This window comes from Labrus bergylta, chromosome 6 (genome assembly GCF_963930695.1).
Source record: "Labrus bergylta chromosome 6, fLabBer1.1, whole genome shotgun sequence".
NCBI lineage: Eukaryota > Metazoa > Chordata > Actinopteri > Labriformes > Labridae > Labrus > Labrus bergylta.
This window is the reverse complement of record NC_089200.1, coordinates 6,463,431-6,476,648: the sequence shown is the minus strand read 5'-3', so window position 1 is coordinate 6,476,648 and position 13,218 is coordinate 6,463,431. Positions and strand designations below refer to the sequence as shown.

General features: G+C 41.4%; 1 protein-coding gene across 1 annotated transcript in view; it reads right to left on the bottom strand.

Moving 5' to 3' along the window:
- LOC109983824 (ephrin type-B receptor 1) overlaps positions 1-13,218 on the bottom strand; it is a 100,958-nt gene that overhangs the window by 45,671 nt on the left and 42,069 nt on the right. The window contains exons 6-7 of the mRNA XM_020633716.3: positions 8,614-8,769; positions 2,854-3,116 (exon numbers count right to left, since the gene is read on the bottom strand). Coding sequence (XP_020489372.2) covers positions 2,854-3,116; positions 8,614-8,769 — 419 coding nt within the window. The remainder of the gene's footprint in view (positions 1-2,853; positions 3,117-8,613; positions 8,770-13,218) is intronic.

Here is a 13,218-nt window from a genome sequence, read left to right as displayed (position 1 = left end):
GCTTACGTCAGCGCCTATACTTTAACCCTTGTATTTATTTGATGATTAACTCCATGAAACACATCGTCTAAGGAGTATCACTCTTACTCCAGCCAAATGCAGCCTACTGTGGCATGTTGACAAATCTATGGTTTAACAGACCTGCAGTGCATTTACCGATGCTCGGGGGACTAAATGAAACAGTCATTTATCAGTGAGGTGTTCTTTAATGTCACTGCAGAAGCACTATCAATGACTGCTTTAAACTCTCAAAGCGCCTTTCTCATCTCTGCAACACAAAGACACAATTAACAGGTTCCATGTGCGTGTTAAAGACAAGCTAATTAGCTGTCACGTTGTTTATCTTCAGCTCAGACAATCGTTTTGACGGTCGAAAACGATGTCTTCAGTCAAGACAAAAACATCACACAAAGAGGTGGTAATTAGTGACGCTAGCTTAACGGCTAATTCCAAACTCGGAATCATGTTTTCTTTGTCTCTTTATCAGGTTATAATTTGTTTTGCTTCTTGCTTCCTGGAGTTTCTGAGGATTAGGATAGAATGGACAGCTTTGCCAAAATGAACAGTCATAGATTTAAAGATGTATATTTTTCAGACATATATTCAGCTTTGCCTTTTGGAATGTCGCTTCGGTAAGTACAGGAGTTGCAGTCAATACTTTCACAGCTAATGCTTAAAACTGGGTCAGCATCTGTCATTCACTTATTCATTCATCATTATTGATCCAGCCATCCCACAACACGTCCCCACAACAGGCCGCTTCTCTTTGTGGGCTGAGTGGTAGAGTCGGCCGTCTTTCAATAGGAACGCTGGTGGATTTTATTCCCCAGCTCCTGCAGCCACATGTCCGATGCGTCTTTGGGCAAGACACTTAACCCCAAGTTGCTCCTGCTGCTTCGTCGGGGGCGTATGAATGTGCATGAATGGGATTAGTTGTAATACTGAGAGACACTTTACAAAGCAACCTCCCCCATCAGTGTGTGAATGTGTAGGTGTGACCTGCAGGTGTAAAAGTGCTTTGAGTAGTCAGACGACTAAAAAGTGCCATACAAGATCAAGCCCATTTACCATTTCCTGCTTTTCAAAATGATCCAGACACCATCACTGAGTGGATACTTGTGAGTTACATGTTGAATTCCTTTAAAAATACTTCACAGTACCACACTTCTGTCCTTCAACAAGTTGACCTTGATTTTGACATGTGGCTGATGGCAGAAGATTTAAGGGCTCACCATCCTACCGGCTTTATAGTCACCACAGTGGCCTTGATGTTTGAGGGAACATGATGTAACAGCAAATTGTGCATAAAGCCGCCATGTCAGAAAGCATCTATGTATCCTATGCATATCCTTGAGCCGAACAGTGAATATTTAGTAGCTTGTTGCAATTTCAAACAAGTCAACAGCACTCTCGCGAAAACATGTGGGAAAACATGTTTCTTCCAACTTATAGATGCATTTCTAAAATCAGACCTATTTATCATTCGTCAATACAGAGAGAATTATTCATGCCTTTATGTCCTCTCGCCTTGACTATTTTCGACGTCCTGTTTCCCTTCCTTAGTGCCCGAGATGTAGCTAAACTCTGCAGCCAGACTTCTGACAAAGACAGAACGCTTTGCTCACATCAGCCCAGTTTTGGCCTCTTGGCATTGGTTACCCATTTCTTTTAGGATCCATTTTTAAAATTTGACTTTTCTAACTTACAAGGCTTTTACATGGCCAGGCACCAAGCTACATCCATGAACTCCTCACTCCTTACCAACCATAACGGCCTCTGAGATCTGCAGGGTTAGGCCTCCTAGCAAGTTCCACAGTCCAGACTAAGTTTCAAAGGGTGATCGAGCATTTTCTATACTGGCTCCTCAGCTTTGGATCGGACTTCCTGTCGATGTACGATCTGCTGACACTGTCTCTGTTTTTAAATACAGACTAAATACACATTTTTACACACATGCCTTGTTGTCTGATAACTAATTTTATCTGTTTTACTTATTACAGCTCTGTTGTGCAATCATGTGATTCAAACCTATTTTGTCATGCTTACATGTTTTATAATCATCTTTCTTTTAATTTCTTTTATTTTTTTGTGTTAACTGCTTTTAAATTCCTTCACTGATTGTTTAGTGTATGTTGTCAATGGGAAGCACTTAAAAAGTACTACATAAATAAAATTATTAATCATATTATTTAGTTTTAAGTAAAAAGTATTACCACTTTCTGAGAAACAACTTTTGACCCAACTTGTTAAAATCAACATTTGTAGAAGTAACTTTCTTCCACATTGTGTAATTAAAGGAATTTCTCCTGTGAAAATCAAACTCCCGAGCATCAAATACTCCCCCTCCCCCGCCTGTGGGCTTACAAGGTGGCTTTGTAAAGTTTGAGAATTGCTTCTTCATGCAGGGAACCAGCTATAAATATTCTCGATTCATTGCAGTTACAATCGGCAATCCTGAGTCACGTCGGGGTCACTCTGCCAACACAGTGCCGGCTGTAAAGCTTCAGAGGAGGAAATAGTGTTGCGAAGACTTTTTTTTATGTCGCTGTGTGTGAGTTGTAAAGACACTTTTAACATTCATATCAACAGAAGCTGTAGGTTATGCTGCAGGAAGGGTTTGAGGAGGTTTTTTTGGTCCTTTTTTTTTTTTTTTTGCACATTTTCTGGCTGTGATTCTACATCTGTTGTAAATCAAAACCCCAAGAAGAGACTTCCATCATCCGCCAAAAGGTAAGTTCACTTTTCAGAGACATCTTTCAAACCTTAAGGCGTTGGAGTTTTCATTCAACAGGCATACTGAACAAAAACTCATCCCAAAATAAATAGAGGTACCAGAAGGCACTTTACTCTCACCTGTATGTCGAAGGTGTACGATGTGTGAGCACGCAGCTTGCTGATCTCCACCCTCGTGTCCTTTAGCCCTCGCCTGCCAGGTACAAACCCCACGCCGTCGTCACATGGCTGACAAGCGCGGCGCTCGCTGCTGTGGCACCGCCGGCACAAGACGTTATACGCCAGGTCTTCGCGGTGCCCTGTGTCACGAGGTGAGTGCCACTCCAGCAGCACGGATGTCTGGTTGACGACCGAAACCACGTTGCGAGGAGCCGAAGGGACACCTGGAGGAAAAACGAGCGGAGGTAAAGTGTTTGTTCCAGATTGTGAGTCAGTCAGGTTCAAGCAACAGTCCTAGACGTCTCATAATGTGAATATTAGAAATGTGTGATTGGGTGTTCCATATCAGATTTCACTGTTTATGAAGAAGCCGATGTATCACTGTTATGTTTTCCACAATCTCTACCATAAGAAAGTCTAAAAATTACCCAGATCAACACACACAAATATTTCTGGTGTAGCCAGCAGACACTCAGATAAGCGATAAAGGAGATTCAAAAGAAAAGTTGGAGTGGAAAGATGATATCCATCCACTGTCTATACCACTTTTTTCTGTCTGGATTGGGCGAGGGGGGGGGGGGGGGGGGGGGTCACACCTGGACTGGTCGCCAGTCAATCACAGGACTGACATATAGAGACAAACAGCCACACTCACATCAACACTAATCACTAATCAACCTAGCGAGCATGTCTTTGGACTGTGGGAGGAAGGCGGAGTACCCGGAGAGAACAGCACAGGGAGAAAGGTTCTGTCCCACAAGGATTCGAACCAGGAGCCTCCAGCGCTAACCACTGCACCACAGTGCAACCGAGATGATATCTACAATCAAATTTGTATTATATACTTAAGGACTTTTTATGGTGCTAAAAGGGAAGCTAAAATCCAATGAAAGCTGATTGGTTCTGGGATTTTAATAGAGCCGATGCTTTCTGTCTCTTTAACTTTAACCCTGCATTCAACCAAAGCCAAATCAAACACTACTGGACAATACAAACCAAACATCTTTACCTACAGATTCTGCGTTCAATTGCACATGAATGTTACCGGAGAATCACTTCAAACTAGTTAACACTCAGATAAATCATTTTTGAATAAACTACGATCAGTGAGCCTCATCTTTAAGCTGCACACAAGCAGATTGCTCTTTCCTCATGGTGTTCTGGTACAGACAAGAGGATATGTGGGATCAGCCAACCACCGTCTCCTCCTGAGTGTGACCTATCAGCTCACAGCCAGTCAGAGAGTCTGTCTTTGTTTCTGTCACTCCTCAGCCAGAGAGTCGATCAGTTTCTCTCTTTCATTTCTCTGTCAGCTCGTCGCTTTGATCTGAGCAGCTACTCGGCTTTTTAGGGTGCTATACGGAGCTCTAAACACACTCCCACAGTTTTCACAAGGTTAAACCTAGCGGGTTCACTTCTTCTTGACACACATCTAAAAAGACCTGTGACACACACACACACACACACACACAGACATACCGACAAGACATGTTAGAACACAGTAATGGAAATGGTGTGGATAGTCAACCTTGGCGTATGTTAAATCACATCGCAAAAGAAAAACATCTGAGATTACCCCGTCGATCGTGTGCATGTGTGCATGTGTGCATGTGTGCATGTGTGTGTGTGTTTGTGTGTGAATGTGTCAAACAGACCCTGAAGCAGAATCAAAGGGCTAACAGACAATAGGTGGTTGAAAATCTAAATCGCACGACCTCAAACACTTCGACAGAGCGAGAGGATGTGACTGAAGTTGTGCACACATACACAGGAATATGCAATGTGGACACAGACATCCACACATTGACCACATCACGATATAAATACTCTAAATGGTTAATAACAATACAGTCCCAGATACTCAAAGATAACCCAGAATAATCCCACTTTTAAAAGTGCAGTATGTGCTGGATCTATCTCAATCAAAACAGCATCAAAAATACAGAGTTTGAAGACATTGTGAAGTTATGTTGCATCATGGGAGTTGTTGTCCTTACTGTTTAACAACAACAATTGAAGATAAAATTCCATCTGAAGTATTTCAGTCAGAAAATCATGCTCTCAAAAGAAGTCACGCCCTACCTTTTTGATCATGCTATAATTATTTTTTTTGTATTTATTTATTTAATTTTAACATACTTTATTAATCCCTGAGGGAAATTCTGGTTGACACTCATGCTTCTCACACACATAGGCCTGAAATACAAACACGTGCACAAACAGGACCTGTGGATGCCTTGTGGTGAGGCGTAAAAGCATGCATTAAAGGAGAGATGTCAGAGTGGGGTTGCTACAAACTACTGCGCTAGAGCTGTTGCAGTTCAGTGCCTTGGACTTGGACCGGCAACCCTCCGGTTCCCAACCCAAGTCCCTACAGACTGACGTACTGCCGCCCCGAAATGTTTCATTTTTACACTGAAATATCTCTAAAGTTAGCTAATGTAAAGACTAAGAGTTTCCTAAATTTCTGCTTTACTTTTGGATGTGTGTGATCCAGGGTTTTGAGGTCGTGTTTCAGACATAATAAATCAGAGATGGTACATGCAAAGTGCCAAAATAGAAACCACTTTGAGCACTCCACCGAGTTCTCTGCCCTGCAGTTTACAGCCTCACTCTGCACTACTTTTCTGTTTTGTAAGTAGCTTTTGCAGAATCAGTCTGACCTATACACAAAAATACACTTCAAAAAGAGCAACACACACTTACAGTCCACACACACATACACACCTCTTTTTACCTATTCAGCCCCTGCGCCCTGCTGAGGGAATGATTTTCTGTCAGCCAACTATCCACACACTGCATGCTCACTCTTCCACTTCACTGATCTGAGTTTATATCGGATTAAGTTTTATACCAAATGAAAAATAACATGAAGCTCTTTCCTGCATTGACGTTTTCGTTTTCAAGTTTTCGCTCTTCTTTCTTTCATAACCGTTGTGTTGTTGTTGCCTTTGAATTAAAAGCACAACAAAAAGGTGTTGACAAAGCTGTGTAGGCTGCAGGAGTTGGTTGCTTGACACCTGACACCTTTTCATCTGGAAAGTGTATTTTTCTTCTGTCAGCACCAATTTGAGAGTGTACTGTGGCTGTGTCAGGTGAGGTGTGCCATATGCTCTCTCTGCTGTCAGAAGGGTTTACCCCTTCATCGTTATATAACAACTATGACAAATTCATTTTCCCCATTGCAATAAAAACACAAAGAAATTGTATAAAATCAATCTGCCCAACCTGTCAAAGGAGTAATCTGTGCAGTAAAAGCGATGCTCTGCATAGTACTAGTACTGTGCTTGGTGCATTCATTCTGCAGTGTCCACATTTTATCTTTGGACATACAACACATTGGGAGTTTCTGAGAGGTGTTGTCACAGTTTCCAGATGACATCACAGGGACCTATGATTAGTTATTAATGATAAAAAAAAAAAAAAAAAGCTGAGTGGGCAAAGCATCCCTGAGAGACAATAGAGGAGGGCTTTTGGACAGATAAGATGAGGTGTCTCTTAGGATAACTCAGAGACACTTATCTGTGTTTTTGTCAGCTTTGTTTTTCTTTGTGGAACATAATAAATCTATTTTTGCTCTCCCAGAGATTGCTTTATGATCCCAGTATCTACAGATGTATTTTTGTGACAAATACCAGAGCCGTCAATGTTTCAAGTCCTACAGCCTTAAAGGCTTTATATGCGATTTTTCACACTTAAATATAATAGAAATCAAGTATCTCCTCTGAAAATAACTCTGTGAGTCATGACTGTCTACAATGGGTGTAACACCCGAGTCCCACTGTCTGTGATGTTTTCAGAGTTTTCAGAGTCCTATCTTCACTTTGTTTACATCGCCAGGACGGCCGGCTGACTCCTCCCCTCGTGTATAAAAGTTGTTTAATTGAGGGACTAGAGAAAAGAAGAATAACATACTGTACTCACTGCTTAACTGTGTTTCTAGATCACGCTCATTTCAGGTAAATTTACATGCAGTGTGAAGATACCAGCATAATAAAGATCGCTAGCATTAGCATGCTAACACAACAATGCAGCGCGAGTTGTTTTGGTTTCATGCTGGTGCTCAAGGGCGACATCTGCTGGATCAAAAAATCACATATAAAGCCTTTAATATAAAGCTTTAGTTTGTCCCACATTTTTTATTATTTAAGATATTTTTGGGGCATATAGCATTTATTTGATAGAACAGCTTTGGAGACGCAGGAAATGCGATTAGAGAGATTGGGGGAAGACATGCAGCAAAGTGCGTCAGAAGGGGAGTCGAAGCTGCGACCAGTACGATGATGACTGTGGACTCTGTACATGAGACGCCTGCTCTACCAACTGAGCTAAACCAGTACCCCATCTTGTCCCCTTTCCATTCTTTTTCTTCCAATTAGCCAATCTTTGATGAGTATCTGATCCTGTTGGGAGTCTTGACTGATAATCACTTTCTTAATGTCTTTAAAATATGACAAACATGACAAATAGGAAGCAGAAAACTGCAGAATATCCGCCACCATCATCCTGGCTGAGACTGTTTGTGATAAGTTACCTGTCAGTCCTGATTTTATGTTTACACCTGTTGTTGGAGAACATAAATGCACCAACTTATCCTTGGTCTGCCCTTCATCTGACTGAATCATAATGAAGGTTTAACGGTGTCATTTGATGAATAAGTGAGAGTAGTTAAGCTAAGACAACATAAAAAAGGGGGCGCTGCTAGCCTAGTGGTAAGTGTGTGAGCCCCATGTATGGTGGCTGTAGTCCTCAAAGTGGGCAGCGGGGGTTCGAATCCCACCTGTGGATTCATTCCTCACTCTCTCTCTCTCTGATTTCTGATTCTATCCACTGTCTCTAAAATGAAGGCATAAAAAGCCCCAAAATAAACCTTTAAAAACAGACAACATGAAGAGTAAGACGTGGAAACAGTCAGAAAAAGGTTCAAATCGATAAAAAATAAAAAAATAATAAACAGGGCTAAGGTAACGGCTCATTACATGGTCGCTGATATTCAGTGTTCATGATTTATATAAAAGAGGAAAACAGTTTTTAAAGATACTTTTTGTCAAATTTCTTGCAGAATAATGTGAATTCATACATGAATGCTTAACAGTTTGATAATGAAGAGAAGCTTTTGTAGCACCCTAAACATGAAGTTACATCCAGGTCACCAGGACGTGTACAGAAAAACACACACAAACACGTTGCTACACACCCAGTACACATGGAACGCTCTGTCTTCAGTTTGAGACTAGCTGCAGAGAGAGACGAACCAAATGATTCATGTCTCAACCTACTTACACCATCTCTCTGCGGAGCGGAGAGGCAGCGCTTTTCAGACTCTGTGCCTCGCCTTGCATAGCAATATAAACCCCTCAACACACTAAACTCATATTCTCTTCAATGGAAAGCCTGAGGATTGTGGCAGTGTTATTACTTACTGCTCCCCAAATCCCCAAACAAGAATCGGGAACATTGCGGCACACTCGGCTCTGAATGAGGAGCATGAAATGAGGGCTGGAATGATGAATCAAGGCAGATATTGGCCTTTAATTCAATGATGAGATATTGGACTGTCGGTGATGTCAAACATTCATATGCTGTAATACGTCAGCTTAATTCTGTCTCCAAAAAATCTGCCTTCACAAACCGGTCTTAGCTGCCCCGAGGCGCGATCACACTAAAGGTTTTTTTTACAGAGTGTTTATTTTGATGTTTGTGTAACAGAGGCTGACTCACTGGTGCACATGTCCTCAGGTTTGTCCATGTCTCCACGGTAATAGCCGTTCCGACAAATGCAGAGGGTGGCTGCCTCGATGGTGGAGCGACTGTTGGGCGGACACTGCTGACATAATCCGGGCCCCTGGAAGGACTTAAAGGTGCCCTGAGGGCAAGCTGGAGAAAAGGAGAGAGAGGGAAATAACATGTGAATATGAAACACAAGACTCCTGCACAGCAAAGAAATGTGACAAAATTGTGTGAATTTTTTTTTTTTAATCTAGACATTTGCTGAACTGAAAAAGGCACAACACCATTAGTTATTTCTGGTAGGATAACGTTTACAAGCACAGAGGGGATTCTTCTGAAGATAAGATCACTTTATCTTTTTCAGGCACGATACACAATAAATGGTGTATATCCACAAACTGTCACACTGCTTTTCCCGGGTTGGATTTATGGTTTCAGTATCAGAACTCATGCTCTCAAGGAATGTGCTGTGCTATACTGTCGCTCAACGACAAACTCAGAAAGTAGAAAACATAAAAGAACATGAATGCAAGCCAGAATTGATTTCTGTTGTTCTTTTATCAGACTTGTTCCTGTTGATAAATATCACCAGAATTATCCTTACTGTCATTAAACATATGTATGAACACTTACAGATGATATACTCCTTTGTTCAGTAAACAAGTGAAAGCTTTTACTAACAATACAGTTCATGATGTTGGCTTGCATTTCACAATAAGGAGCTTAATCATTTACACGGCATTTGACTAGGAAAAAGGGATAAACTTGACGGTATGGAACACTTAAAGAAGTTTTGCTTTGGTGTAAAAATTAAGGAAACTTCTGCCTTGTCTATATAGTTTAGTAAGATCCATAAAGGTTCTCCCTTTTAGTAAATGTTTTGCTGGCTACAGATCTTGTCAGGCAGCATGATGGTGCAGTGGTTAGCGCTGTTGCCTCACAGCGGGAAGGTTCCTGGTTCTAAACCTCATCAGACAGGAGCCTCTCTGTGTGGAGTTTGCATGTTCTCCCTGTGCTATGTTGGGTTTCTCTTGGTACTTCCTCCTCCAGTCAAAAGACATGCTCATTAGGTTAATTGACTCTAAAATTGCCTGTAGGTATGAGTGGTTGTCTGTCTCTATATGTCAGTCCTGGGATTTACTGGCGACCAGTCCAGGGTGTACCCCGCCTCTGGCCCAATGAAAGCTCTCTGTGAATGTGAAAAGCAGTACAGATAATGGCTGGATGGATGGACAGATCTTGTTCAGGTCCTGGACAGCCATACATTTGAGAAAGTATTGCCTCCTATTGTTAAGCAAATACACATGCCTGAGAGTCTTACCTCCACTGGGTCATATGAATCTAACAACCATCTGCTTACCAAGCTCTGAACATGACTCGTCAGTCAAAGCTCTGTATGTTTGCAGAGTTTCCTACATTATCCAGAGGGATCTTTAAGACACATTGAAGCAGTAAAGCTCTTAAAACTGTTACCAATACTGTACTCCCTCAGAGCTTCCTATTCACACCGCCCACTCTGTGCTATCTTATCTAAAAACACTAAATCTCGCCGATGCCTCCAATGTATGCAACTTCCTCCTTTTTCAAGCTTGTCTGAAAAAAAACAAAAAAAAACAGAGTAACATTTTCTAATACTTGGAAATTCCATTAAAGTCTCATAAACCAGATGCATGGCTGCTCTTGCTTTGGTTTAATGTAAAATCAGTGTATGTTTAGCTTGTTCTTGAAACAAAATAAGAAAATTACGTTATAGTGCTGCTGATCAATGCTCAACGTCTCTGGGGCAGCTCTCCAATGGAAGGTCGGGGGGGTTCAATCCCCAGCTCCTGCAGCTACATGTAGACGTGTCCTTGGGCAAGTCACTGACTGAACCCTGACATTTTCCTGGGTGGGATAGCCAGCATGTGTGAATGCATATCAATAGGATAAGTCAATGTTGATTGGCACTTAATGTAGCAGCCTCTGCCACCAGTGAGTGACTGTGGTGTGAATGGGTGATTGTGACATGTGGTGTAAAAGCAGCTTTGATTAGTCTGGAAGAGGTATACTGGCAAAGCGCTATACAAGTCGAGGTTCATTTACTGTGTAAAGAGTTTATTTCAAACACAGATAGACCTGACTAACTCTGTTTGTTCCTGGGATTTCTTTTCAATGTATTTAACCTTCATTCTTGTTGGAGGGTCTCTTGCGATCCAGACTCTCTCTTTTGAAAGCGAGTCCCAGCCAGAATGCAAAGCGCTGTTTGAGAATACCAAAGAGCATAAGAGAAGAAAAAAAAAACTTTCAAAAGGAGCCTCTAGCTTGAAATTCCCAAGACAAACCCAAGGACACATCAGCAACTGTTTATATGGCTGAACACAGGAAGAGTTCATATTTCAGGCTAGAGTGCTTGTCAATCATTTTTGGTGATGTATAAATATTACATGTACTGTTCAAGGCGTTTTTGAACTGTAGCTCAGGTTATCCATTAGGCATGTCCGAGCCGTGCAATACGATACTATGATTTGTGCTGGAACACTGTCATCACAGCAGCACTACAAAAGGCTGATTATGTGGGTGACGGGCAGGATTGAGAGTGTGACAAACTTCTAAAAAAAAAAAAGGTCGGACGATTAGTTTGAGGATGACGGAAGATAAACGGAGTACACCGAAAAAATGAGAGTAAGATGGTGACTTGTAAAGTGAAGTATGTGTTGAGTCAGAGTACATTAAACCTCAAAGGAAAGCTGTTTAGAATTGCATTTTGGGGGTAGCTTTTAAGTGCCACACACTGCCTGATTCATGGCACAGGGGTGGCAATATAATATATTGTCGTGCGGACTCGTGATAAAATCATTGAATCGCCAAATCTCACAATTAAAACAAACAAAAAAACCTCTTAAATAGATTTCCCTGCCAATCCGACTGATTGTGACATTACTTCATGACTCCTCAAAATGGTTGAGAAGAGAAGGCAATTGGACAAAGAAGAAGAAGAAGAAGACAGTGGAACAATGTCAGAAGGCTTTGAAGTAAAGGGATGAAGAATGATAAGAGGTGAAACAGACACTAAATAGCGGTGAATAAATGTATTAAACCTGCACTTAAACATGAAAGGGCATTTTGTATTCTCCAGATATTGTGATGTAAAGTTGCATGAATGTCTTGCACATCAATTATATCACAGGATCGGATTGTACCGCGTGTAACCCTGCTATTCCCACACCTATTCATGACTGTAGAGGGAGAAAAAAAACAGCCAAACAGGGAATCACAGAGGTGTGAAATGAAAGACTGAACTGAAATTAAAGCTCTGCCAGAAAGCTAAGAAAAAAAAAATTAGTTTTTTCATTGCAACTTTTCCCCCCCAGTTTTGATTTATATCAAGCACTTTGTTTTCCATCCTCTGCTGTAATGAATGGCCACTTTATCTCTGCGATGTTTCGATGCTGTAAACCATAATGCAAACATAACACAGATTTATGGTGGAAGAGGGGGGGGGGGGGGATGGGGGGGTTGGGATTGTACAAGAACCCTTTAAGCACAAACTGAAGCCTGAACGATAACACCAGTTGGGTGAAAGAAGCATTTGAGACAGAGTGCCAGCAGGTTAAGAGCCTTGGAGTGTCACTTAATCAAACTTTCAGACTCATGCCTAATTTTTCAAGAGAAGAAAAGAGGGAAAGAAACACAGAGACAAAGTAGCATTCAAAGACAAAACAAAGAAGAACTATAGAAAAATGAAGACAGCGAGCGCGTGAGGGGCGGGAAGAAATAATAAATCGGCTGCTTTTATATTCTTTCCTTGCAATATCTCTATTTATTCTGCCGTGTTTCTCTGTGCTCGCTCCACTGAAATAGTTATTTATTGCTTTTACAGGTGCTCGTGTTCAAACATGAGTCACAATGGAAGACTGCTGTTCTACATTCCCTGTGTTTTTACTGCATATTACCTCGCACATTAACCGTGGAGCATGAAGAAACCGAGCAGATTTGGGATTTGTGGATTTGTTTGAACATGTACCGCATGTGTACTGTTTCATACGTCGCTGAGACCCGAATAAAAGCATGGTGGAAAAGTTTCACCACCGTCAAGTTACGCAACGAGAGCGAGAGCTGCAAACTCCTGAGGCCTAAAGTCTCCTTCCTGTGAGGTGTGGAGGAGGTGAGAGTCCCAGTTTGTCTGAATAGATGTATTTTATTTTCGTCTTCAGTCAGGATGTTTTTTTTGTTGTTGATATTTTAGGATCTGAGGTTCTCATAAAATGTTGCACACTAAAGAGTGAACATTTTTCGCTCTCAAATTCTTTCTACATTCTCTCTGATCTACAGACTTTAGAACATGAATCAGCAGCTCTTTTAAGAATTGATCAACAGTTTGAATACTGAAATGTTTTGAGGTCTCGGGGTTGTTAAAGGCTTTATATGCGATTTTTTTGATCCAGCAGATGTCGCCCTTGAGCACCAGCATGAAACCAAAACAACTCGTGCAGCATTGTTGTGTTAGCATGCTAATGCTAGCGATCTTTATTATGCTGGTATCTTCACACTGCATGTAAATTTACCTGAAATGAGCGTGATCTAGAAACACAGTTAAGCAGTGAGTACAGTATGTTA